The sequence below is a fragment of the Sminthopsis crassicaudata genome, chromosome 2, assembly GCF_048593235.1.
Source record: "Sminthopsis crassicaudata isolate SCR6 chromosome 2, ASM4859323v1, whole genome shotgun sequence".
In the NCBI taxonomy this organism is placed as follows: domain Eukaryota; kingdom Metazoa; phylum Chordata; class Mammalia; order Dasyuromorphia; family Dasyuridae; genus Sminthopsis; species Sminthopsis crassicaudata.
Genome location: NC_133618.1, coordinates 577,147,672 through 577,175,494, shown reverse-complemented (window position 1 = coordinate 577,175,494; position 27,823 = coordinate 577,147,672). Strand labels below are relative to the sequence as shown.

Here is a 27,823-nt window from a genome sequence, read left to right as displayed (position 1 = left end):
TTGCCATTTTTTAGGATACAGGTGTGTTCCTTCCCATTCACATATCACACCTTAGTCATTCCCCAGCTGATGGACATGCCCTCTGTTTTCTGCTCAAAAAGAACTCTCTTCACGCTCCAAAGGAGCCTGCTAGTCTTAATAGTTGAAGACGTGATTCCTTTTAACAAATTCACATTTATCCAGCCATTTGCTTCTCAGTCTTTGCTTTTGTGACTGAAGCAGCCTTATCAGTGTAGCCTGTTATCCCGTGGCTCTGAAGTCTCCTTTGTTTGGTCTTTGGCAAAGAAGATCCCAGGTTTAGGTTTCTCGGCTTTGCGTTAAGGGGACTTTTGACTAAAATTTATAGTATTTAGACCTGGAAGGGATCTTGGAGGTCTTGTAATCCCTTCTTATTTTATAATTGGGAAATGACTTGCTCAAGGTCACACACATAATAAAGAGCAGAGAAAATTAAAACAACAACAACAACAACAACAAAAAAAGCCAGGTCTTCTGACTGCGGGTCCCAGGCGCTTAAGACTCCTCTTGTTTTTGTTTTTTCCTCTTTGCCTCCCAAATACTTGTTTTCGTTCCCCGTAGGAAGGTGGCTAGCCTGTGGCGACTAGCAGAGAAGTGTTTTTCTCCCTGGTATTTTCTGTCATCATCTCTTTCCCACTCTGCTGATACCTCCCTCACAATGTTGTTACTGTTGGAGCTGCTTCATCACCATCCCCCTCCGCTTGCACTGAGTTTATGTGACCTTCGCACTACATTCATGCTTTGGGAATTACCTTCCATAATGATGTCAACTGTTGGGGTTAGCGGACACCAGCGGCAGCGATAAGACCTGACATGTTCTAATGATTCCCTCCTCCCCTTCCTCGCTGGCCGTGCTGAGGAGGGCAGGGGTTTCATCGAGGTATTTGAGGAGGGGAGAGAGGGAAAGGGGGGGTGCCCACAGGTGCCTATGAGGACTTTGACCTTTGCTGCTATAATATCAGTGTTTCACAGGCAAGGCGGTTCGGGAGCCCACTTGCAGCCCATCAAAAATTGATTTAATTGCAATTTTTCCCCCAATTAGGAGCATTGGAGCTTGACTAATTGGAGTAATAGAGAGTAATAAGGCTCAGATAAAAAGCCTTCCTCGGCTGCCTTTGTATCTTGTGTCAGTGCCTGTCAGAGGTCAGAGAGCTTGCATATTCTATTAGGCAGAGTTACCTTCATTTGTACAAATTAGTTTACCCAACAGTAATTAAAATGCCAGTGTGGGTTGGAGAGAGCTGAATACACTTGATGGGCATGTTGGTGAATGATTTGACAGCTCTGGTGGCCTCCCTTGCCAGAGTTTGTCAGCAGAGGCTTGAAGGCTCCGCAAGCCTGGGGCACTGCTCGCTGTGGCTGGCCAGGGCGCGGTGGCAACGGCTGCCCTCCCGCCGTCCCAGCTGCTCAGGCCCCATCGCTCCTAGGAACATACCGCTCTTTACCTCTTGGAGTGCTTTGTCCGCCTGCTCCCATGTGCCCTCTCACCACTCTCTCTCCAGTCTCCTCTTCCTAGTTTTCATGTTTACAGAAACTTCAGCGAGTGCCCACCACAAGCAAAAAGCACGTGGGCTAGGTGTCAGTGAGGAAGTTCAGGCACTTCCTGTCTTCCCTGAGCTTACCACTTAATGGGGAGCTTAGTCATAGATGCACATATAAATATACATTTTATACATATACACGTATACATATATATGCACGCATACATGTGTGTATGCACATGCACATATAACCAGAATTCAGATTGCTGTGAAAATTTTGGATCTTGAAAAAAGACAAATAGCTGGGGACAGCTGGGTGGTGCAGGGGATAGACCAGTCAGGAGGACGCGAGTTCAAATGTGGTCTCAGACACTTGACACTTCCTAGCTGTGTGACCCTGGGCAAGTCACTTAACCCCAGCCTCAGGAAAAAAAAAAGACAAACAGCTGATATTTATATGGCACTTTAAGGTTTGTAAAGCACTTTATACACAGGATCTCTTTGCTCCCCAAATTAGCCCTTTTAGATATTGTTGTAAGAAACGGAGTGTGGGAGTGGGAGAAGTAAAGTGATTTGCCCAGGGTTACATAGCTAGTAAGTCTTAGAAATTAAAAAATTCAGGTCTTTCCTACCTTCTTATTCAGTTTTTCCCCCCACTATGCTGTGTTACCTCTCACTTTTAGTTGGGGAAACATGCCTCTTTCCCCATCTTCCCTTTCTCTTTCACCTTAAATTCTCTTCTTTCATTCCCCATCATCTATTCATTCTCTGTTCTAACAAATTCTGATCTTTGATTCCTTCACTGTCATCTCTTTTCTCTACTTTCCTTTTTTTTTACTTTTACCATGCTCTTTTTTTTCCTCTTCCCATTATCTTCCACCAGCCTCTTTATAAACTTATCATTCTTTCCCTATCTTTATCATCCTCCTTTTTTTCTTTCCATCTTACCAAAATCTAGCATACACTATTGTCTATTGTATACACTATTGTCAATTGTAGTCACAATATTGTATTTTTAAAAAACTTTTAAAGGAATACTTTTATGGGGAAAGAGTAGTCATTTATTGGGAAGTGACAATTAATTTTTTTTGTGTGGTTATTTTTAAAAGCAAAATACATCTGTTTTTGAACTCAGCATATGAAAAGAATACTAGATTTTGAGTCAAAAAATGTATTTAAGTCCAAATTTCATCATTTGCTAGCTTATATAACATACTTTCTTTGAGCCTTAGTCTTCTGCTCTGTAAAATGTGAATGATAATACTTGCTGCGTATTTCACAGAATTGTAGTAAGGACCAAATGAAATAATGTATATAAAGTGCTTTATAAAGTGTAAAAGCATTATAGAAATGTGAACTGTTGTTATCTGTTTCTTCCCCATCATTCTCATGTTTTTGTGCTTTTCTTTTTCTCAAACCTTGTTTGAGTTTGAGATAACTATAGTATATATTCCCTTCATCTCTTGTTTCCCTCTAGCCCATCCCTATTTGAGTAATTTCAGTAACGTTCAGATCTGAGTCTTTAAAACTTCTAATACTTTTCTTTAGATAGAGGTACTTACTATTCCTTTAGCTCTTGATACTTGATTTTCTGGTCAGGTAGATGCTTTAAACTCTTACAGACATTTAAGCTAGAATTATCTAGCTCTTGGCCAACCTGCAGTTTAGTAGATAATGTATACTTTCCCCATGTTTAGATAGATTGATTGCACGGGGGGGTCATGAGTTGTATGAGACGTCTACTACTTTCTTTTCACCAAAGAAGTACTTTTGTTCTACAGCTTTAGACCCTAAATTGGATACATTCGGAAAGAAAATCTCTGTAGATAGCTTTTAAGAGAAACAGTGGAAATGTCAATATGTGTTTGCTCTTTTAATCAATCAACGAATATTTATTGAGTAGCTTGGATAAGCTTAGGACTCTGCTCTTCACTGAGAGAATAGAGTGGGCAGGTAAAAGATGTGACCTGTGGCTTTGATTAAATGAGATAACTATTTGAAGGTGTCTTGTACATTAAAAAGCATTCCTCAAATTATTTTTAAGTATCTTTTTGTGTTTTTATCCATAGCACCTAGCGCAGTGTCAGGTACATAGTAAGTGATTAGTAAATATGCATTGGTTGATGGTTGAGAAGATAAAACTGACACATGAAACAAAGTGATACAGGATAATAAATACTAAGTGGTATGGTATAGCCAGTACAGAAGGAATTCAGAGAAATGAAGATTGGAGTGGTCAGAAAAGATTTCACTGACTGATTCTTGATCCATTCCATGTCCTTTCCTGATGAATAAAATTCAACTTTTAACTAGAAATACTCCAAAATATTCCAAAATACTTTCTGAATAAGTAGACCGATCTGCTTTCAAAATGGCTAAATTTTTAAATACACATGCAGATTGATTCTGAGTATGAGGATCTGCTTTCATTTTCTGACCCTGAAAATTAATGGCTTTTCCTCTTGAATGGGAATATTTCTCTTTTGCAACTTCTTATATCTGTGGTGTCCTGCCATAATGGACCACACGTGGATGTTTATTTTCATTTCTGGCTACCATGTTTTAAGAGAGACACTGATAAACTGGTATGTGTCTATAGAACAGTGGGGGAGGTAACTCAAAACTATTTCACATGAATAAGTTGAAGGAACTCCAATAACTTAAGGAAGAAGACTTTGTATAGAATTGTAGAGCAGGCTTAGAAAAGAGGTGATTGCAGGCTTTAAATATTTGAAGAGTTGCTATGTGGGATAGAGTGCTTGACTCCAGAGGAAAGAACTAGACCAGTGAATGGAAATAATAAGCAAGTCTGTTCATTATGCATGAGTGAGGACCTTCTAACAATTAGAACTTTTCCAAAATGCAATTGATTGACCCGTAGAGGCAGAGTATAGATAACAGTTTATTAGGGATGTTGTGAAAAATTGTCCTGCTTCAGGTACTAATTAATGTCTTTAAGATTCCTTCCATTTCTGAGATCCATGATATATCAGATTTTCAGTCAGTTTTTCTAATTTCAGTGAGGTGATTCAGGCCAATTTCAATAGACTTGTGATGGAGAGAGCCATCTGCATCTGGAGAGAGAACTGTGGGGTCTGAGTGTGGATCACAACATAGTGTTTTCACCTTTGTTTTGTTTGCTTGATTTTTCTTTTCTTTCTTATTTTTTTCCTTTTTGTTAGGATTCTTAACAAGGTGCTAAGTCACTGGAATGAATAGAGACAATAATTATCTAATTTAGCATGGTTCAGTATGATTGATCTGACCCTACAAGGAGATGTTATGGGCCAGAACTTGAAACAAGGTACTGAGTGGAATTGAGGAGACAATGGTTAAATCTTGTTTATCATTGATTTAATCCTACAACAAATAATGGTTTCCTCATGATATAATGATTGATGTATACTCACTCAACTTCGGGAGAGAACTTCAGAGGACTTCCAAGAGATTCACAACTAGAATTTACTTCCGGGAGATTCAACAAGCCCACTCTCTAGGAGGAGATTCAGAGCCAGGATTCAGTCAAGGAGATTCACAACTCGGGCAGAAGGAAGGAAGACAGAGAAGTGGTGGCAGGCTGTCCTATGGAGAACACTGAAACCAAGATCGGAAGGCCTCCAGAAAACTAGCCGAGCCCCAAGTGAAGGAAATAAGATTTGGAAAGAGACAGTAAAAGATTCGGACTCCTGGCTGCATTTGGAGTGATTATTCTGAACTGAGACTAAGGCTGCCTCCAGAAGCCCTCCAAGAAATCTGCTCCAAGAGAACGATTTTATAATTTAGAGAAAAGAACATTACAAATGCAGCCAGGAGTTAAAGTCCAGATCCTTTATTGTCTCTTTCAAAATCTTATCTCCTTCATTTGGAGCTTGGCTAGTTTTCAGGATGCCTTCCTCTCTCCTTGGTTCCCAGAGCTCTTATCTGAATGTCTCCAGCCAGCATAAACGTGGAAGTGGAAATGAATCTTGACTCTGAATCTCCTGGAGCTTCCCTGAAGTTCTCCCGAAGTCCTGAGAGCTTCTTGCTTATATGTCCCACATTGACTATACACCAGTCATTATATCACTAGGAAACCATTATTTGTTGTAGGATTAAATCAATGCTAAATTAGATTTAACCATAGTCTCCTCAATTCCACTCAGTATCATGTTTCAAGTTCTGGCCCAGAACATCTCCTTGTAGGGTCAGATCAATCATATTGAACCATGCTAAATTAGATAACTATTGTCTCTGTCCTATTCCAGTGACTTATTAGCACCTTGTAAGAATCCTAACATCTTTTTGATCTTATTTTCTAGTGCAGCATAATAAATGTAGAAATATGTTTAGAAGAATTGGGCATGTTTAATCTGTACTGGATTATTTGCTGTCTGTAGGAGGGGAGAGGTAAGGAAGGAGGAAGGAAAATTTGGAACACAAGGCTTTTCAGGGGTGAATGCTGAAAACTATTTTTGCATGTATTTTGGAAAATAAAAAGCTATTATTACAAAAAAATTTTCTAGTCACAAAAATTTTTCTAGTTTCTCTAAAAAAGTTATTTTCTGATTATTAAAAGTTAGTATGGCATGCCTCTCCCCTGAGATATATTTAAACAAGCTTTAAATGCTCTGCCCTCCCAAATGCAAAATGGACAAAGGAACAGACATAAGAGACTTAATATTTCTAATTCTTTAGAGAGTTGTATTCCACAGTTTGCAGCTAGATAGCATTATCAGAAGAATATTGGTATTAAAAGATGGGTTTTGTTCCAGAGAAAAGCTTAGGATCATTAAAAGTGCATAGAGGTGACCAAGAGAGCCTAGAAAGTACTTTGGTCAGGGAAGACTCAACCTCTTGCTGCATGGACAGCTGTGACAGTCAAAGGCAACACTGGTTTAGAATATAAACTTGTATGTGAAAGTCTTATGAGGGAAGATAGCAGAATTTTATGAATGGTGTTGTGTATTAAAACAACAGGAAGAGGTGGAGAGAGACGAAGTGACAGAAACTTTTGCATGAAATCTAGTTACATATGCCATATCATCCTGACAACACATAAGGATGAAACTGGGAGTACAAGCAATGGACAAACAATAATAGAAAAGATCTGCCAAGATTTTTATAATGAACTCTTTTCTCTATCAGTGACATTTTAAAATTCTAACATCATTTTTTCCTCATGTGCAATATGAGAAAGTTTAAAAAGTGGCCCCAAAGAAAACAAAGAGCAGCTGGATAAGACCTATTGCACCCAGAGGAGGAGGTTCATACCAGACAAAACAGTTTTGAGGGCCCTAAGGGATTGATTTTCAGAATAATTGAAAGCAAGAATGCCAATTTTGGGGGGGAAAATCATGAATGAAATTACTACTCCCTTCCCCAAAAGGCCAATCAAGAAAATAAGTACTGGTAATTACAGATTTTTATTTCTTTAGAATCTATGTGAGAATAATGTACACACATACTAAGGCTTTCACAAATTATATTCTCCAGCAGATCATATCTTTTTAGAAGATGTGGGATTAGAAGCTACTAGGTAGACTGTTGATTAGAGGTAGGAATAGGAGCTCCTTTGTTTCTATTGTTACAGAGAATTCCTAGAAGAGGAAACAAAAACAAATGCAAGTTGACTGGCATCTTTCTGCAGTTTATGTTTTTAGAGAGTTGCTTTTAATTCTAAGAAAATTAAATGATAGGGCAGCCAGGTGGCTCAGTGGATAGAGCACCAGCTCTAAAGTCAGAAGGACCTGAGTTCAAATCTGGTTTCAGACACTTGATACTTCCTAGCTGTGCGACCGTGGGCAAGTCACTTAATCCCAATTGCCTCAGGAAAAAAAAATAATTAAACAACTTGTCCAAGGTCACACAATCATTATGTATCAGTTCTCTATCCATTATATCATGCTGCTTCTGCCTGTTGATTTAAAAAAAAAAAAAAAAAGCATTTGGAATGAATGTAAATATGACATATCAGATTTTAAATTTTATTTCTTGGTTTTAATTAATTTTTTATTATTCTTTATTAAAATTTTTATAAGAAGTGCTCTGGAAGGGAGAAGAAAGGAATACAAGCATCCATAAAAGTCTTAATAAAAAAAATGGGTAGATATTGTATATGTTAAGCACTTTCTCTGTGCCAGGAACTGTTTTGGAATGTAGTATATAAAAAAGGAGCAAAAGGAAGACAGTCCTTGCCCCCAAGGAATTGAGCTGGTAAAAACAACATAAAAAAGAGAAATGAAAAGTAGAGGTGATAAAAATAGAACATATTTGCCCAAATAGGGACAAGATGGTCTGGGGTGTCATGATCTGGTATGAGTTTGAAAAGAACATGATGGTAATAGTAGAGGCTATTTTCTCAAATGGAGCTCAGGAAAGAGCTCATCAGTGGAGGAAAAGCTATAGGGCTGAAGATGTTGCCAACCACTGAAAGTGATTCTTTGGACTGCATTAAAAATTCTCCTTCAAGTAGGGTATCTTCCATGTTTTTGTTAAAATTATATGATTTCTTGGAAGATTAATAGCAAACATAATTTTTTCTTCAATATTATTTTATTTTTCTAAATATATGTAAAGATAATTTTAACATTCATTTTTGTAAGATTTTGTGCTTCAAATTTTCTTTCTCCCTCCCCAAGAAGCAAGCAATCTGATATAGTATTGTACATGTACAATTCTTTTAAATATATTTCCACATTTGTCATATTATACAAGAAAAATCAGACCAAATGGGAAAAAAACCGTAAGAAAGAAAAAGTAAATGAAAAAGTGAAAATACTGTGCTTCAATGTACATTCAGTCTTCATAGTTTTCTCTCTGGATATAGATGGCATTTTCTATTCCAAATCTATTGGAATTGTCTTGGATCCCACGTTGCTGAGAGGAGTTAAGTCTGTCATAATTGATCATTGCATAATTTTGCTGTATCTGTGCAAACATAATTTTGAATACAGAAAGTGTTTGCTATTGTAGAAGACGGAAGGCGTATGGTACAATAGAAAGAGCACTGAGTGCTAACATGGATCCTCCAGTTCTGAATTCAAAGGTCGATTCTGCTACTTACATGGGCAAGGCACTCACCACTCCGGGACTTAATTACCTCATTTGAAAAATGAGGGGATTGTACTAAAGGCCCTTCCAGATCTGGATTTATTCTGCCATCCTCTATCACACACACAGGCAAAATGGAAAAGGAATTCCTTATAGATGAACTCTTTTTGATATTGAAGACTTGCTTATTTCATTATGCCCTAAAACACTGTAGAGCTTCCTAAATGAGCTCTGTGATCACTCCAAAGAGTTTGGCCAGACCATTGTCCTGGTATTCTATAACAATACTATTGAATAGATAGTTCATAGAGCTAATTTGTTGTCAAAGAATTGGGCCCAGAATGTAACTTGAGGAAAGAAAGGGTGCTTTTAGTGAGCCCAGTCTTCTCAAAATGAAGTCTCTCTCTTTTTTTTTTTAATACTAGTATGCTTTTGGTAGTAGAACCATGGAATGCTATACTCTCCAAAGAACGAACTTTATGGGTCACCCAAAGAGCCGCATAGAGAAATTTTGTGGCATCGATAGGTTGTATGATATCCCCAATCAAAAACTGTACAGAAGTGTAAAAGATATCAATCAAAAATCAAGTGAGGTGAAGAGAAGGGCCAGGGCACGAGCCGCATCGGGACTCAGAGAAGGCCTCTACTTCATTGGGTACAGGGCCATGGAGGTTTTATGGGAAGAATCATACAGAATGGGAAGACTCAAATCTGTACCACTGGAAATAATAAGCACAATTGCAACTATTACTAGAGTGGGGCCAATCAAGGCTTTGTTCCAGGGCACTGACATTTAGAAGTTTTTTTTTTAATAGCAATTATATACTTTCCCTAAGACACAAGGGGAAGAGTGAATGGGAAGAGAGTAAACATTTACATAGGCATTTATGTGCCTACAAGATGCCTACCAGGTACTGTGGTGATTGCTTTTTACAAATATAATTTCATTTGAAAACTCAAAAACTTGCTGTCTGGTTGGCAAGAATAATGAATTTTAGAAAGGAAACTACAAGAAGATAGTGTTTTCTTCCCTTAGCCTGTGGCTGGCCTCTACCCCAGAGAGACTCTTGCCTCTGTATTATCTCCACCCCTCATTCCCTGCTCTATTGTCTTATGGTGCTGGAATCTGTCTGTGGAAGGCAGTGTCGTGGGCCTGTCTCCTCCTAGCCATCCCTTCCTCTCCAGGACTTGGGTAGTCAGGCCTGAGTTCCTTCTGTAAGAATGACTCCCTCATTCCCTCCTAGCCTAACTGAATTGACCTTGAAAGTTCACTCAAAGGCACCGTATGTGGTGTTTGTCTTGGGCCTTTAGAATTGTTAGTTATGGCTCTTCTCAGACTCACTGAATATTGAAGTAGCTGAGTCCCCCATGAGCAGCCCTGCAATTACTGCTTAAGAAATCCGGAGGGCAGAGGGGCTGCTTGGGTGGGGATTAGATCTGAAGAGCCAGTCCCTCATTTCACAGACCGCCTCGGCAATAGAAGACACTGCCGGGCACCGTGAGCCTCGGAGCCGTTCCTGTTCTCCGGGCGGGCAGACAGTGGGGAAAGGAAGGGAGGCGAGAGATGGGCTTCAAACCCTTCCCAAGCCTGCTGGGAGGTCAGCGTTGCTGGAGTGGCAGGGATTAAAGTTTCAGGTTCCTCCCACCTCCCTCCCTACTGACTTACCTTGTCACTAATTTAGACCTATAGCCAGTCAGAGGTCTGTTACAGACCTGCTTAAGAAATGCCTGTGTCTCTGATGGCTTCTCCCCACCCCCTCAAAGTTCTGAAGAGCCCAATTGCTTGCTTGAATGATTTCCAAGCAGCTATTATGTTTCCAACCCCAGGTAATTGGCTTTACCAGTTATTAATGGATTACACTAAAGTGAAAAATGTCCAGGCAGGGGGTGGGCGGGGGCATGACACCTCCCTGGCTTTGTAGTTCGGGGCTTCATCTTTCAGAGTGCTCCCCAGAAGGAAGGTGCTTCCCCGATTGGGGGTCAACAATGGCATGCCGGGACTCGGCTGCGGCGGCCCCAGCTTAAGCGGGAGCAATGGGAGCCAACCACATAGCTTGAGGAATTAGCTCCAGGTAGCCAAACAGAGGGGTAAGAATGGTGCAAGAAGAACTTTTGTTGGTTCTAGAAAACTGAACCTGCAGCTCTGCAATTTTGATTATAAATCAGTGACTTGCCCGCGTTCCCCCCAATACTTCCCTCCCTGCCCCAGTGCTTTTGCTTTCTACAGGATGGTTCTCCTTAGAATTTTATCTCTCCCATCAAACCAGTGGGATCAGAGAGCAGCAGGTGCTGGGGCTGGGTGCTGTTGAACTGCTGTTTCCCCTCATTGTTAACAGGGTATCATTATCACTGTTTGTTCTCTGCCAAGCACCAGCCCGGAGAGCCCGTGTCCAGCTCCCCCCCCCCCCCCATTCTGGACGTGTACGGACACGGCCCTCAGGAACTCGGGACTCTGCTGTTCTCAACTTTTTTGCTTGCTATTTAATTCTGCGGGTCTGGTGCTCTGGCCCTGCCCTGTGGTCATGTAACAAAGCTGCTGCCCAGGGACACTGCCCAGAGCACACTGCTGCGGTAACTTCTAATTCCGGGCCTGCCCCTAGCCAGGTCACTACTCTGGGCCTCGTCTTCCTCGTGGATGCCGCCGGGCCAGTGAAACTGGCACTGGGCTTAGAACACGGGAGCAAAAACAGACCCGGAACTTAAAACAGAGCCATGTTTCTTGCCTTCCACGTAAATCTTTTCATTGTCACAATTTCTAGCTTTTCCAATTTATTATATTTCTCCCAATTATTATATTTCCAAGTCCTTTTAACACTCCTTCGCCTTGGAAATAATGAGTATCCCCCCAAAATGAAGTTATAGAGAAGAAAGTTTTCACCAAGTGTAATTAGGATGGGAAGGAATGCAATTAGCACAGGAAACTGAAATGATGCAGAATAAATTCACACTCTCCCAAATGACCAGATTGGATTTCAGTTAGAAAGTTGTAGTTATCTATTTTGTTACACGGATGCTGCAGAGTTGTTTGATTGGGAATCTAGTCCGGGGCAAAGTGTCAGGCTTAGAAGTAACATTGATGAGCACGTTTATAGTGATGTAGATAACTTCCATTTTTGGTCTCTGTGCTTTCCCACATGCCAGGGCGCTCCCCCCAGCCTCTTCTTTATTCCTTCACTGGTCTTCCAATTCTAGCTTGACCTTGAAATCTGTTGGAGAATGAGGAAGACATTTCAGATTGTGTTGCCTTTTTTTTTTTTTTTTTTGCCACAAGTTCCAACAAGCTAGACCTGACTGTATTTTCACTTTGTTTGGCAGCTCCTTTGTGACAGGAACGGCTTGTTGTGGACATGTCTCACCCCTAAGAATCTGGGACCTCACTAGGTAAGAGAATTTTCTGAGTTGCATGCCTCCCTCTGCAGCAGGGATTTGGGGGATGGGAAACAAAGAAGGTGAAAAAAAACTAGACGTTTTCTGATTCTACCTTTACTCCAGGTGGATGGTCCAAGGACAACCTCATATGTGGGAGACATAATATCCTCAGTCTTTGTCACGTGGTTAGGAGGATGTTGAAATAATTTATAATATGTAAATAATTGGGCTTATAATTTATTATTATAATAACTTGGATTTATAGACCTTTCTCCTGAGGAACTCCTAGCACTGTGTCCACACAACCCCATTTATCTTTACAGATTTTTTTTTAAGAAGAAATTTGTGCTGCCTTCAAACAAATGAAAAAAAGTTATAAAGAATATTTAAAATAGGTACTGACTATTTTTAACAGTAATATGTTTCCATCTGATTAATTTTTTAATCTTTTTTTTAAAAAACCACATTTCATTAAACTGGTGAAAACATTTCTTCTTTACAAAATACTCTTCCATCCTGTGAAACCGGCTTTCTGGCGTTTAACTCCTCCATTTCTGGCATTGACTGTCTCCCACTGAATTCATGGGAAAGGGTGAAGAGAAAAGGGCCAGAAAGGAGCCTCAGGTACACGTGTTGTGACTTTAAGCTGGAGGAAAAATCACCTGAAGAGATTGAGGAGGGATCAACCTGAGGGAAGGAGGTCTCAGAATGAGGATCTCGAGCGCCATGTCCTTCTATGTGCTTGTCATATTTATTTTTCTTTTTAGTGGCTTGGAGCAGTCTGTGAGAACTTACATTTCTTCTTTCAGACTGCCTGCTTGTGCTCTTTGGCCACTTACCTAATGGTCAGTGGCCTGGCTTCTTTTCCAACCCTGTGGTCCCTGTGACTGTTTGTGTCTCAGGAGAGGTCACTCTTCCATATCTCCTTTTTCCTGAAGATGCCCTTGCAGTGGAGACATTTTGTTTGTTAAACACTGTCTGCTTTGAGTGCCATTCCTTGCACCTTACCATTAGACTGCCCTGCCATTCTTTGTCTCTTGACTCTGAAACTTTGTGCTTCTTGTCCAGGAAGAGCTTGGGGGAGCTGTGCAATTTATTTGACTTGTATTTTTGTCACTTTGGAGGGAAGGGACATCTTAAAGCTCAGTGCTTAAATGTCATACAGTCCAACTCGTTTGTGAAGAGGCCCCTGAGATCTTTTAGCTATTGGGAATCAGATCTCAGTGATCTGCCCACAGGGTGAAAGCGATGACACAGCCACATAGAGTGGCAACTGCTCTGTGTCAGAGCCAAGTGGAGGAGCTAAAGACCTGAGAGGAGAAAGATGGTAGATGGTAGAACTTCTGAAAAGTTAAAGGTCAGCAGGGATATTGTACTTTTTAAATTGATTTTATAATTATACCTTTTTTTTTTTGACAGTACATATGCAATTTTTTACAACATTATCCCTTGCACTCCCTTCTGTTCCGACCCCCTCCTCTAGATGGCAGGCAGTCCCATACATGTTAAATATGTTATAGTATATCCTAGATACAGTATATTGTGCAGAACCGAATTTCTTGTTGCACAGGAAGAATTAGATTCGAAGGTAAAAATAACCTGGGTAGAAAGATATAGTGCAAACAGTTTACACTCACTTCCCAGTGTTCCTTCTCTGGGTGTAGCTGATTCTGTCCATCATTGATCAGTTGGATCTGAATTAGATCTTCTCTTTGTTGTACTTTTCATTTCAGCCCAGTCTGTCTTACTCCAAGAAAGAGGGTGAGGGCTACAGCTACTCCACAAAAGCAGATGCTATAAAATGTTTTTTAATTGTATTGTTAGATCTTATTTTTATTTTCCAATATTTCCCTTTCCTCTTCCTCATCTAAAGAGCCCTTCCTCATGACAAAGAATCAAAATGAACAAGAAAAAAAGTCATTTGACAAAACAAACCAGCATGTCAACGTCTGACATTTTATATAAAGTTCCACATCTGTATCCTCCACCATCTCTTTTCTTGGGAGCCAACTTTGGTCATTACAGTTCGAGTGTTTTGATTTTTTTTTCCCCTGTTTACATCATTATAGTCATTATGATAAAACATTATTTTTACATTCATATAATTTGCTTAGTCATTCCCCACAAGATAAACACTTGTTTTTAGTTCTTTACTACTACAAAAAGCACTGCTAATGATAGTTTGTTATCTATAGGAGCTTTTATTTTATCTTTGATTGCCTTGGAGTATTATACCCTAATAGGTCCCACTGGGTCAAATGGGATGGCCATTTTAGTCACGTTGTTGGTATTATCACACCAGAATGACTAGATTAATTCATCTGAGTGGTACAGTAAGTGGAGTCAGGAGGACCTGAGTTCAAATCCAGCCTTAGACACTAACTAGCTGTGTGACCCTGGGCAGGTCACCTAGCTTGTTTGCCTCAATTTTCTTACTTGTAAAGGTTGTTGTAAGGATCAGATGAGAAAATAAATAAAGTGTTTAGCACGGTGCTTAGCATATAGTAAGCATTATATAAATGTTAGCTAGTGTCTTTAATTCATAGATCCACCAAGTGTGCCAAAAGGGTGATGCACCAAGTGTGTCGTTCCATAATCCTTCCAATATAGACTATTCCCCCTCTTTTGTCACTTTGCTGAGTGTGAAGTAAGAAGTCAAAATTATATGGATTTGCATTACTATTAATGCATTATTTTCTATTGTTCTTAATGGTTTGTGATTCTTTTGAGAATTGTTTGTTCTTGACTGTGTGGTGTAGTGGGTGGGGAGCTGGCCTTGAAGCCAGGAAGGCCCCAGTTCAAGTTTGACTCCTGGTATATATGAATCTGGGCAGCTCTCTAAGACAATCAGTATTAGGGAAGGTGCTAACCTGCAGTAGTAGAGGAAATTTTTCTCATATGGGGAATTTCTTCTATCATTGAAATTAGACATCCAATCCCTATCCCTTGTTGGTCCCCTTAAACCACTTGCCCATTGAGGAGTAGCCTTTGGCATCACATGTTTATGGAAGTTCTCTAGATATCATGACTACCTCAACAGATACTTGATGCAAGTTCCCCCCCCCCCTTCAGTTGACAAACTAGTTGCCCTTTCAAGTTATTCATCAGAAAACTTAGTTCCTGCCAGGTGCTAGAAAGTGGAATGGTGTGTCAATGGCTCTGCCGAAGATAGCAATCTTATTCATTTCTTAAGAGGAGTGGGCTGGGGCAGAGTCCAGATCTCCATATGTTCTGTGGATTCATTGGGTTTCTGACCTGAAGCAAGTGCTGTGGAAGAAGCTAGATGCCTTGGCTTTTATTCCTAGTGGTGCTGGTGCAAATCCTGATTGAATTGTCACCTGAAAGTGAGTTGGACTCTGTCCGCTGATAAGAAAATCATGGTGGATGACAGAAGTTCATGAAAATGGGACTTCAGGGAACCCCCTTGGATGACCCTTTCATTTCACAAAGCCCAGATATGATCACATTAACACTCCCCCTGTAGTTTGCAGACACCATCATTACAGTAGGGACTGTTAGTGAGAGGCTTGAAACCCTGATTTGAAGAGAGAACCCCAAATCATACCCTTAGTTACATTTGAATTCAAATTCAAATTTTTAACTGAATCATAGGATAACAGAATTTATAATTAGAAAAGACTTTAGAAATTATCCACTGATCATAGCAACAAGCCCAGGACCTTGCAAATAGTAGATATTCAATAAATATTTATTAGAAGAAAGTAAGTTTCTTGTATTATTGTTCAAGCTGGACTTGAACCTATGTGTTTTGAACTAGATTTGTACAAAAATGAATTTGAGCTCCTGTGTTAAACAGAGTGAGTCTTCTCTTCTGGAACTGGGCATTCTCCTTGAGTCTTCCTGGGATTAGAAGCACTTCAATTGTTACCTTGGAGGTGATATATTGTTTCCCACTCACTGGCCCTATTTTACTTCAAGTTCTGACTCAAAAAACTAGAGCCAGAAAGTATGCTTTGGACTTGGGGTCCTAATGGAGGACTTTGCTGTTGAGGGGGTTAGGCGCAGGAGCGGGTGGGGGGCAGGAGGACAGAGAGAGGGTGACTTCTGTTGCCGCCTTTCCCAGAGAAGCCCAAACAGATAATAAAGCCATGTAGAAAATAGGATTAAGGTAATGAACAGGCAGGATGGAGTTTGATCTTTCAATAAAGCCAAAGCCTGACTGACAGGCCAATCCGAAAGGTGGAACAATATTGCCGGCAGGACCTGGCCGGCTGCTCTGGCTTCAGTGTGGGACGGATTCTTTGCTTTTAACCTGTCACAGTTGAAATGCGAGGAGCCACTGGATTTTTCCTTTCATGTATGTTGGGAGGGGGGAGGAGTACAGAAAGGAGGAAGGGTCTTCTCAGAGCAGTAGTTCTCCTGCCAGCTACCTGCTCCGAGACTGGCTGCTTCCTGCCAGTTTCTTACTTCTGAAAACTTCCCTTCATGGACTGAAGGATGAGGGACAGGGCTGGAGCTGGGAGGGGGCCGGGGAGCACCTCCCAAAGGCCATCTCCTGCTACTGCTGCCCCTGTGCAGAAGCTGCCTCTCCCCAAAGAACGGAAGCTTCTTGAGAGCAAGGCCAGAGTCTAGCAGAGTCTTTAGCTCACGGCGGGAACTTAACCAGGGCTTTTGAACAAATGACGGGGGCAAGAAGCCACTATGTGTAACTATATGCATAGGGATAGCTCTTCAGCACTAACGTTGTTGTTATGGGGAAGCGGCCCAGGCACAGATTGGTTAGGATCGCACTCCTCCCAGTGTCCGAGCTGATGGGTATTGGCTCTCTAGCCTCCCCTGGATGCTCCTTACGTGCCCTTTCTGCTCGCTCTCCAAGGTCCAGTACCCCCCAATTTAGGAGGCTTCTAGCTGGATGTTCATCCTGCCAGGAGCAGGAAGCCCCCCCCCCCCCAACTCCTGCCTTCATGACTCCTTCAGGTTTCCTTTCAGGGAATTCATTTCCTGTTTCCTTTGCACCCAGAACCCAGCACTTTTAGGGGAGTGATGCAAGTGTGGAGAGTGGTAGGGAGAATCGACACGGTGCCTGTTCTGAAAAACAGCTAGTTCTTTTTCTTCTGGCCCCTCCGAGCTAACACTTCTGGGTTTCTTGGATTAGGAAGGAGATCTTGCTTTTGCTTTCTCTCTCTTCTTCTGACATTACCTGGGAACACGGGTATGGGGTCATCGCTGAACTTTTGGGAATTTATAAATTGACTCACCAGTATTCTCTGTGGGTGAGGGAAAAAGCCCAAGTGGGCTTCCCGGACCTTGCCAGTTAAGTAGGTGGTCTGGGGCTCCACCTCTGGGGCTGAAATACACTCCCTAAGGGTTTGAGGCCAATGACCTTTGTGCCTTGATCTCCTTCGCTTCGGGCAGTATCAGCCTCGGGTTATAGTTGTAGCTACTACTGAGTGTGTGTTTGTTGTTGGGGAGACCTATCCCTTTATCCCAGGAAGAGGGACTTGCCACAGCCATCTTTCTCTTGAGATGCTGAGCAGGAATCCCTAAGAATAAGCCCATCATCTCCTGTTCCTCTGGCCATATGTGAACAAAATCTTGGTTAACTATGTGTCCTGAGCGATGTGAAGGGCTGCAGAGCTCAGCTTCCACCTATTGATCTTGTCAGCTGCCGTCTGAATGCTCAACATACCCTAAAGGCTGTGCAAAATACATATAATGGGCTTTATGGAAGGCCTGCCCCTCATGTATTCTCTAGGGAGCTTTCCTAATGTGTGCATTTGGTTTCTTTTCTAAAAAAAAAAATAATAATAATAATAACACTGCTAGTCTGTTTGCTTTTAATCAGATATTGGCTAACACAGCCCAAGGCCCAAATTTGCATATCCCAGCTCAGCCTTACGTATTGGCATTGGCCCTCAAGTACTCCAGTGTCCATTGATTGATAATTAATTTGCCATTTGCTGCTTTAATACATATGTACTCCCTCTTAATCTTGTTGAAATCTTTTTCTTCTAGGGCCAAAGGTCATAGGCTATGAAGCCCACTATGATTCTCTCTCACACCCTTCACTCTAATTTAGAAGAGTCTTTTCCTTTTCAGGCTTTATTAGAGTTCTTTGGTTTTAGACCTCCTTATCACATTTATCTGACCTACCTTATACTGTATTTATTGTGTTCATATTTATCCCCCTTGTAAAGGATGAGCTCCGTGAGCATGAAGGACTGTCGGTTTCCTCTTAGTCTGAGTCAGAATTGAGCTGTGACCATTCATGAATTCTAATCTAAATATCTCTTCCTTTTAAGTTTCTTAACCGGCCTCTGCTGGCTTTTGCTGGTGGGGCCTGCTCCGCGTCCTAAGAACAACCAGCTGGCCAATGGGCTCCCTGTGTTTCTCATTTTCCGCCCTGGGGACCTTGGTTTTTTTGAGGACCAAGTGTGGCCCTCAGTTACTCTGAGCTTTTTAGGTATTTTCCTTCTTTTTTCTCCCCTTAAGCTCCCCTGTGCCTCATAAAAGTGGAAAGAGGCCGGGCACCCCCTCATTCTTGCCTTTCCCTTTGTCTTTGTGCCCCTCAGCCTCTCAAGTACACTTTCCTTTTTCTCCTTGAAAGTCGTCCTGAGTTTAAGGCTTGTTTGAGCAAGTGAGGAGAGCCCTCTCCCAGGTCAGCACAGTCAAAGCCTCAAACAGCTGCTGGGCTCGGGAGGTGGGGAGGTGGGGAGGGAGCCAGCGAGCCTCTGCAGTGGAGGGGAAGGACGCGGATGTGGCCCCTGCCCGCTCTGGGATGGCTTGTGACCCTCGGGCAGGATGTTCCCATCCCATCTCCTCCCCTCCCCCGGCATCCCTGTGCACAGGAGGCCTCAGCTTCTGCTTAGAGCGATTAGGGGAACAGCCCGTCTTTAAAGTACCTGCCCTCTCCTTTGAAAGTATTAGTGACAACAGCTTTTTTCATTTTCTTTTTACCTCTTTAAGGAACCCTGTAATTTCTTTCTTTTTTTCCTCTCTCCTTTTTCTCGCCCCCCCCCCCCCCCAGTCCCCTCTTCCCTCAACTCTTTGAAATCGGCTTTTTGCCGGCTCTGACACCAAACTGATACTTTGCCGTTTCACTTCTCCTTATCCCTTTATGGCAACAGATGTTGAAATTTTGTATCCTTTTATCTGCCCGGCTGCCCCCTTCCTGTAATTACGTTCCCCTTGTTAGCAGTACAAAGTGGGCTGCTTCACGATGGGCCTTTGAGCCATTGTGTCTGAACACGTGTGCGCGCCCGCGTGCTGGCCTGGGCGCCTCTGGGTGCGTGCCTGCGGACGGGGACCGCAGGGGCTCTGCCGGCCTCTGTTTGTCTCAGAAGGAGAGCCAGGGCCCGACCCCTTACTGCCCGGTCACCCAGCCTGCCCGCCCTGCCCCACCCCTCCTCCTCAGGTGTGCAGAGCCTGGAGAGAGAATGCTCTGGGCAGGATCAAGGGGGAGTGAGGGAGAACTAAAGCAGCGAGAAAGGAGGAAGGGACGGGGGCTTTACGTTCGGCTGATGGGGGGGGGACCAGCTTCACGGGTGCAGCTTTGGGGTGACTTAGAAAAGGCAGCGGCTCCGTTTGTGCCCCGATCAGCCCCTGTCGGGCTGTGCCCTGTGAGGTGAGCAAGAGTGACCCCGCTGTCCGTGGGATGTAGCTTGTGTGACTGCGGGCCAGTCACAGCCTCCCCCAACCCCTGTTTGCTCATCTCTTGTACTAGAGGCCCTTTGAGGTCTCTTGAAGCTCCGGATTCCTGACTCTGTGCTGCTGCTTCTAGTCGTGGATTCTGTTTATCATCAAGTTAATGAATATAGTAATGCTTCCTGGTAGAACATCACAACTGTGAAAGCAGCCAAGTGCCGCAATGGATAGAACCCTGGACTTAGATTCAGCTTCAAATCAGCTTCAGATCCTATTAATCATGTGACCCTGGGAAAAGTTACCTAACCGCTGTCTGCCTCAGTTTCCTCATCTGCAAAACGGGGATAATAATAATAATAGCAGCTACTTTCCAGGGTTGTTGTAAAAGTCAAATGAGAGAATATTTCTAAGTGCATTGCAAATCTCAAAAAGCTCTATACAGGATCGTTATAATCATCATTATTAAAGAATTATAAAGCATTTTTTCTAACATCCTTGTGAAAAGGGAAGGCAAATTTTAATCCCATTTTACAAATGAAGAATATAAGCCTTAGAGAGGTTAAAGGACTTATTCTTACTATAAATAATACAAGGCAGAGTTGAGAGTTGGACCCACATCTCCTAATTCCAAATCCCTGGCCCTATTCTACTGCACTTTTCCTGTCAGTCACCCACCTCTAGCAGTCTCTTCCCCCCGACCCGAGACCTCTTGGGCCTGCAGGACATACGCTCACTGATGTGGGAGCTCTTCCACTCTCTCCCCAGGGAGGACAAGGGTTCTGGAAGTCTTTATCGTACTTAAATGTACACAGTTGGATGGGGATGCTGATGATTTAGAATTTTACACTCATATGCAGACATAACATGTGAAAATGACAGAAAAAAACATGATGATGTAGGGGGAAAGCAGCAAAACTAGAAACAGGACAAGGATTAAGTACATGGGAGGTGGAGTGAGGAGTGAAGTGAGAATTTTGGTCAGGGAAAGCTTCCTGTAGGAAGGGGTTTTCAGAGAGGAACTGCCCCAGGAGCAGAAACTTCCTGAGGTTTATACAACTTTGGGGGTGGACTAGACAAAAGGAGCTAGTGAATTTTAGAAAAGATCAGGAGAATTTGTGTCTAGGGAAGGAAGCCTTGGGTTTTGGGACTTTGCATCTCCTCTCCTCTTGGCATGGATGGCTGCTTTGTCATTGCCGCATTAGTGGGGTGGTATGGGTTTCTCAATAGGATCGTGTTCTCTTTAGATCTCTCCAAATAGCTCTAGTTTTGAGGCAGTGGATGTTGAAAACTTACTCTTCAAGGAGGCTTTCTTTATGCCTTCAGCTCAGCCCTGTTTACCCCTCCATAGCTATAGCCCCATTTGTCCTAAAGTGAACATTTTTCACAATAAATATTTTTTAATCCTTTCCCTCTGGGATGGATTGTCAAGATATTCCCTTTTGGATCCTGCCCAACTCTGTCTTGCTAACATGTTCCTGGGGCAGCTGTTTTATAGGAGAGGGCCACCATCCTTTTTTCTGATTCCCACAAGCATGAGGGCAAAATAGAACTAGCTTCTAGCTTTACTTCTTAGGCCTCTTGGAAAACAACGCCTAAAAGGAGGGAATGAAGAGAAGGTTCCATCCCAGGCAGTGCCTCATTCATCAGGCTCACACACATGGTCCAATCTGTCTTTATCTTTCCCTGGGTCGAAAGAGAATTGGTAGTCGAGAGAGAAAAGGAGGTGAATGGGGAGTCCCCCCTACACACTAGCCAGATACCTAACGAAAGCAGATGGCTTTGTTTGCCTTGGGATCCAGATTTTATTTTAGGTTTTTGTCTGCTCCACTAAAGGAGACCCCCAGTGCTCTCCCTCACTCCCCGCCCAACCCAGAGGGGCTCCGGCATGGCTGCCCAGTTCCCACACAAGTGGTGCTAGAAGCCAGGGACTCAGCCCTCCTCCCCTCCTCCTCCTCTGGATGGTGAGAGGCTGAGGAGCATTCTTGACATTCTTTGCAGAGAAAAGGGGTGAAATGTCTGAATTTGGGGGTCACTGTGTTATACAAATTGCAATCTAATCGTTTTTTCGAAGAACATACTTGGGCTAAGAAAAGAGTCCTGGGAGGAGGGAAGACAAGGAGACAGACAGCTTGTTTTGTCCCCTTTTCCCCAAAGTTTGGGGCCATTGTCAGGGCAGTCCCCCTCCCCCTTCCCCTAGCCTTCTTCTGCCCCAGCAGCCAACAGTGGTTTTATAGTTAAATTGGTGGTGGGGATGATCATGGGGGGAGCTTGTGTGGTGGTGGGGAGGGGTGTCTACGGTGCCATTTTTGTTTGTTTTCCCAAATCAAAGCCCCAGCAGGAAGCCTGTGGCACTGCTGGGGCTCTATTTGAAGAGAAGGGCCATTTCCCAGAGCCCAATGTGTCCGTTTATACTCTGAACTTAACCTCACGGGCACCCACACAACAGAACTTTGAGAGTCCTGATGCAAGAAAGTAAAAGAAATTGTATCTTTTTTATTGGACCATTTGAAGTGTGTGTGGTCAATTCAGAGAACCCGAGTGCAAAGGGGGGGGGCAAACTTCCAGCCTGACCACCTCTGTTCTCCAGTCCTGACCCCCTTCACTCCCAGCCTTCCGGGGCTCTGCAGCTGGCCGCCGCTTGGGTCCACGTGTTTTGTAGGGGTCTCTGCACTTGTCCCTGACTCCTAGGGCCCCTGGTGCTGACATTCCAGCTTGGGGCTGGGAGGCGAGGGGTTGAGTCTGAATTTCATCAGTGCCCAAAGCCTGACACTCCCAGCCGTTTGCTGTGCCCATGGGGTCTGTGGGTCTCTAGAGCCGTGGTCCTAGCTTCTGCTAGATGAGAATATAGCACTTGTGCTCTCCCTTCCTCTCCAACTTTGGCGAGGCACTAATGCCTCGGAATGGGTGAGTCAGTCCTTGCTGGGCCTGCTCTCCCCCTTCTCCCCCAATTACCCTCCAAGCCTGCTTCCCACCCCCGTAGCCTTTCATCTTCTCTTTCAAACAAACAAACATGAAATTACTTCTCCAGATTAAAGGAGAGAGCCCCTCAGTCACTCATCACCACCTCACTAATGGGAGGTGGGGAGGGGGAGGAGTACACCAAACGGGACCCAATTTCCCCCCCCCCCCTTCAGTAGCACAGTCCCCGGAGCCTCTGTGCAAGCGCTCAAGGGCCGGGTTGCCGGTGGGATTACACCCACTAGAGTCAGGACAGCCTGACTGTCAACTGAGGCGGCCCCAAGCTAGGCTCCAGCCCAGCCCAGCCAGAGAACCACCACTTGGTCAGATTAGGAGGTGATTCTAGGCGACAAAGTTCTTGCCCAGCCTTGCTCTGGACTCCCCAGAGGCGTGAGGAGTCTCTTTCCTGAGCAGACCTGCGTCTTCTGCTCATATTATCTAAGTTGGGCAGTGACACCGTTTGCAGGAGACGCTTCTCTCTTGGTCCTGGAATGAGGGAAAGGAAAGTCCTCTCTTTAGTGGTCCTCCCTCTTAGGGTGGGTGCTGACCAGGGGTGGGGAGTGGCTTTCTTATTAAAGGGTCTTCCTCCTCATTCTCTGGTGACTGGCTAAATTGTCCCCAAGTTCTTCAGTCTTAAAGGCAGTGTGGCTGAGGGCTATAATTCTGTGTTTGGAAGTTCTGGGAGGAATGACAATCAGAGCATGTTACAGGTGGCTATTCTGCCATCCTTCAGGGTCTCCAGTCAGCTTTTCTCCCTCTCCCAGAGGATTTATTTTTCCTCTCAGGGTTTCTGTACTTTCTCCCACATCCCCAAAGCTAAAGCCTGGAGGCCCTTATGATTTGTTTACAGGTATGAACACTACTCTGTCTCCCTGAAGGAGTTAATGGGTCAGGTCTGGGGGTTTGTGGTGTTGGGAGCCTTCAGTACTCGACTTCTCCTTTTTTCCTTTCCTATCCTGCAAAAACACAAAACCCAGTATCCTGGCGGCCCAACCTAACCCAGGGTGGGAGGGATTAACAGGTGCACTTGATGTTGGGGGGCGTTGTTAGGACCAACAGGCCTCCCTAAATGGTTGCTAGGGGTCTGGCATCAGGGACTAGGTGGCTGCCCACTGCCGCGGTCACGGAGGGAATTACACAGCCACAAAGAAATTGTTATTCCCTGTAATCTGCTCTCTGGAGAGCAGGGGTGGGGGAGCGGGCTGGGCCCAGCAGGCCAGGAGCTGTGATCACAGAGGCGTGCTGTTGCAGAGAGAAGGATGGGGGCCAGGCCAGGGCCGGGGCTGGGGCTGGGGGGCTTTTGCCTTCTGAGCTGGGAACCACAGGGCCCTGCTGCTAAGCTGTTTTCTCAGCGATTTCTCTCCCCAGATACAAAGGTGTTTACTTGTTTTACCATCTCCTGAAACTCCCCTTTTCCCTTTGTGTGGTCTTTATCCCCAACGAGGTTTGAGCCCCAGATTACAGGGAGGAATTAAGGCATTGGGCTGGGGCAGCTCAGAGCTGTTGTGACCCATGGGATCAAGGACTATAAAATAACCACATGTGTGTGGGGAGATCCTGACCTCTCTGGCACAGCCCATTCATTGTCCTGAGAGGGAGTCAGCCTGGGCAGCAGGCGGCCAGGCAAGCAGGTGTGACTGGCGAGGCTGAACCTCCTGCTGCATTTGAGCCCTTTCTGAGGGGGTTGTGAGAGGGCCTGAGCAGGAAAAAAGCAAGCTGGGGCCCAGTGGTGGAGCCAGTATCCTCTGGCACACAGGTGCAGAAATGGCAGGGAGATAGATTTGGGATGAGGTTGTTAATTCACCATCTTACCTAGGCCCACTCAGTTTGCTTTGTTTGTTCTAGGTGGCCTGCCGGGAAAGGGGGAGCACCTCAGCCCAAACAGAGGCTCCAGGAGAGTTTGTGTTTGCAGGCACTTGAAGGTTGGGGGGGTATCCCTAGGGCTGAACACGATGACGACGCCCCGGACTCGCCCCTTCTCATCTCTCTCTGTCTCTGCAGTGGGCAGCTGATGACACACTTGGGCCGGGACTTTCACCGAGGGGCCGGAGTGCTGGATGTCCTGTATGAGACACCCTCGACCCTGCTGTCCTGCGGCTACGACACCTACATCCGATACTGGGACATCCGAACCAGTTCCCAGTAAGTGCGGCCCCCGAGGGGGTAGGATTAGGCGCCCTGTGCAGCTTTTGCCGGCCTGTCCCCGGCTGTCTGTCTCCCCTCTCAGCTCTGGGGTCAAGGAACACAGAGCTCCAGCTCGTTTCAACCATTGTGGAAGAAGGCTTAAGAGTGTAACTAGGGGTTGTGTCGCTACTCACGGACATGGGTTACTTGGATCCATGTGTATTTTCTGCCTGTAATATATCTTCTAGAGATAATGAGCCCTCTAGATGAATTAGGTCTTCCTTTAATTTGCCCTAAACTTCACATGCTCCGGCTTCAAAGCAGATAACTCATTCCGGAGTTTCTGGATTTGTGGATACAGACTTTCTGTGTTAACCATTTGAGAGATGATTTTGACCCTTCCCAGCCTCTGCCTTTCTTGATGGAAGTCACCGGCCTTTCAATTTGTCCTCAGCGCTGTCCCTTGTTGCTCCTACTCTGGGAGTTATTCTGGGTGCCCATCTTGGGGTCTTACCTCCTTGAGGAGCAGCAGACCCATGACCTGTGCACAGGAGCAGATGAAGACCTAGGCCGGGAGGATGTGTGGGGCATCTGTCCATACCTTTGTGTGGCCTGTGTGGCCGTAGCCTCCCGGGGGTCAGTCTGTCCGGTGGTATCAGGTCCCTTTCTAAGAGTCCTAGCTTGGAAGTTCTCCAGCCCCGACATGGATGACATTGTGCTTTTCTACAGGACTCTTCTGCCACTGCCCCTATCTGACCGTTCACATAGCCCTAAATGGCTTTCCCATCAAGTTGACTTTCTTTTAAAATGGTATCTGCAGACTTGGAGATTTCACACCCTGGACTCCTTGTATCAAGACCCCCTGCCCAACTCTTTTTTTTTCATCTTCATTTGTTTTCACCCTCAAAAAACTCTGGAGTCAGACACAATTATTCTTGGGAGAAATTATGTTTTTGGGTTGTTTTTTTTCTGCAGTAAGTTGTTTTGGTTAAATATTTGAAAGCTCAGACTTCCCCCTTCTCCTAGGTAGGCCAGGCTCTATAGTGCTGCCATTCTCTGATACAAAAACACTAGGACTGTTTGGTGCCGAGTCCATTAGTTAGTGGGTTTGGGTGATGAGGTGCACTTGACTATCCTGTGTTCCTTTTTTTGGAAAGGAAATGCGTGATGGAGTGGGAGGAGCCCCATGACAGTGCCCTTTACTGCGTCCAGAGCGACGGGAATCACATGTTGGCCAGTGGCTCCTCCTACTATGGCGTGGTGCGGCTGTGGGACCGACGCCAGAAAGGCTGCCTGCATGTGAGTCTCTCATCCTCTCCCTGTTTCTTCCAGGGCTCTTGGTGCCTGCCTCGACTTCCCCCTTGAGCCTGGCTCTCTCTCAGCCCCAGCTCCTTGCAAGTAGGGAAGCTCCGGGAGGAGGGAGGGATCCTGGGATACAGAGATCCAATGGGAACCCACCCGTGATCTCCCCTCCTTTATCTGGGTGAGCCATTCCTCCTTCTTGTGTCCCCACAGGCTTTCTCACTGTCATCTCCGACCAGCAGCCCCGTTTACTGCCTGCGTTTCAGCACTACCCATCTCTATGCAGCAGTAGCCTCTGCCCTCCATGTTCTTGACTTCAAGACTCCGTGACTGGCTCCCCTTCACAGTAAACTGACCCCTCCCCACACAAGACCAGGCAGAAAGCCTACTCAAGATCAGCCTCCCTAGTCCTGGCCTGAAGAGAGCAGCCAAATGACCCTGTGATCGCCGGGCTCTGTGCTTTTAAACCAAAGACCATTGGCATTTGGTAGTCTTGATGTTTCCATTTGGGAGAAGGGCTTTTCCCTGTGTCCATACCCAAGCCAGCCAACCACTTTGGAACCTGCTAATCTAAAAGAGTGGGGTCTGGACTGGGGACTCTGTCTTTGCAGGACCCTGAGGCAGTTTGATCAGTACTCCAACATGTGCGCTGAGCCTCCATGATCAGCCTGCAAAGACATAAGAAACCTTCGTAGCCTTTCCCGTTGGCCTGTCATCCCATGTATCCTGTCTACCTTCTCTAACTATCCTTCCTGCTGGACGGGAGCAGTCTTCAACTCTTCAATCAGGACCATGTGTAGATGAAATAAGCCCAGCCCCTGGGGAGGGAAGAAGAGTAGGGACTCCTTTTTGGAAAGCATTCAGATCCTGAGCTCCTTAGGCAGACCAGAGGACATTGGAGATTCAGCTGGTTTGATTTCTGAGCCAGTCTCTCTGGCCTGGCCCTGTTTGTGGGGTTCTATGGGAAATTATATTTTTAATTAATTTATTTTTTTAAATAAACCTTAGCTGTTAATGTGGATTCTGGCAACTCTATTAGCAGATTGAGATTTGCTTGCTTTTAGGGGTAGAAAAATTAGGTCCCAATTCTTAGCTTCCATTTCCTACCTTGACCAGAGCTTCCTTAGTAACTTTGGGCAGGAAAAGTTCTATTTTTATAGAACGTTATCATGCTGTAGTCACTGCCCTGTGTTCTCCCCTGTCTTTTCCACGTTTTATATATCCTTTCTAGGAGCTGTAGCTTCTGCCTACTAGTGTCCTTTTTTAAAATTCTACTGATAATCTTGTGAAGTCTCGTCTCATCCCCTTCCCACCTTGGAATGAGGGTAGGGAGCATGCACTACAACTCTTGCCCATCAGCCTCTCTTTCCAACTGATCAGGGTATGCAACTTCCTCCTTGGGCTTGAAGGATAGATATTTAGTCCTTGCTCTGTTTTCATTCTTGAGAATGTGATGTGTTCATCAACCTTGACTTTTACATCACATTCAGAAAGTCACAAATCCAAAATAATTTTGCCTCATCACATCACCATATTCTTGGCCACCGGGCTTCTTGCTCAATTACACCAATGCTACTGGAGGCCAGATTGTGCTATAGTAGCTGACTAGATGGGGTGTGGAGGAGGCGGAGGAGGAAGAGTATAAACCACAAGCTCTCTCTTCACTCCTCCGGAGTTATACCATCCCACTCTGCTTCTTAGCTCCTCCTAAGCCCCAGAAAGAAATGACAGGAGGGGGGCATTTATTGCCCAGTAGTGTATTCTTAAGGAGTTTGGATTGAGGCAGGGGCTGAGGCTTGTGCCAAAGTTCTCATACTGGTAAAGGGATAAAGTGATTCATCTTTGTGATCCCCAAAGAGTCTTGGTTAGGTACAGATTGGACCAGATGGCTTATGAGGTCTCTCTTAAGATTTTGTGAAAAGAAGCTCCACTGAGAA

The 27,823-nt window shown here is 44.4% G+C and overlaps 1 protein-coding gene across 4 annotated transcripts in view; it reads left to right on the top strand.

Moving 5' to 3' along the window:
- The window catches only part of FBXW4 (F-box and WD repeat domain containing 4), a 118,720-nt gene extending 91,813 nt beyond the window's left edge, over positions 1 to 26,907 (top strand). For 2 of the 4 annotated variants that reach the window (XM_074295387.1, XM_074295386.1), the window contains exons 6-9: positions 11,844 to 11,909; positions 24,462 to 24,602; positions 25,742 to 25,883; positions 26,100 to 26,907. In XM_074295387.1, coding sequence (XP_074151488.1) covers positions 11,844 to 11,909; positions 24,462 to 24,602; positions 25,742 to 25,883; positions 26,100 to 26,216 — 466 coding nt within the window. In that variant the 3' untranslated portion in view covers positions 26,217 to 26,907. The remainder of the gene's footprint in view (positions 1 to 11,843; positions 11,910 to 24,461; positions 24,603 to 25,741; positions 25,884 to 26,099) is intronic. The other 2 variants (XM_074295389.1, XM_074295388.1) reach the window with 1 other exon arrangement.
- The last annotated feature ends 916 nt before the right edge of the window (positions 26,908 to 27,823 follow it).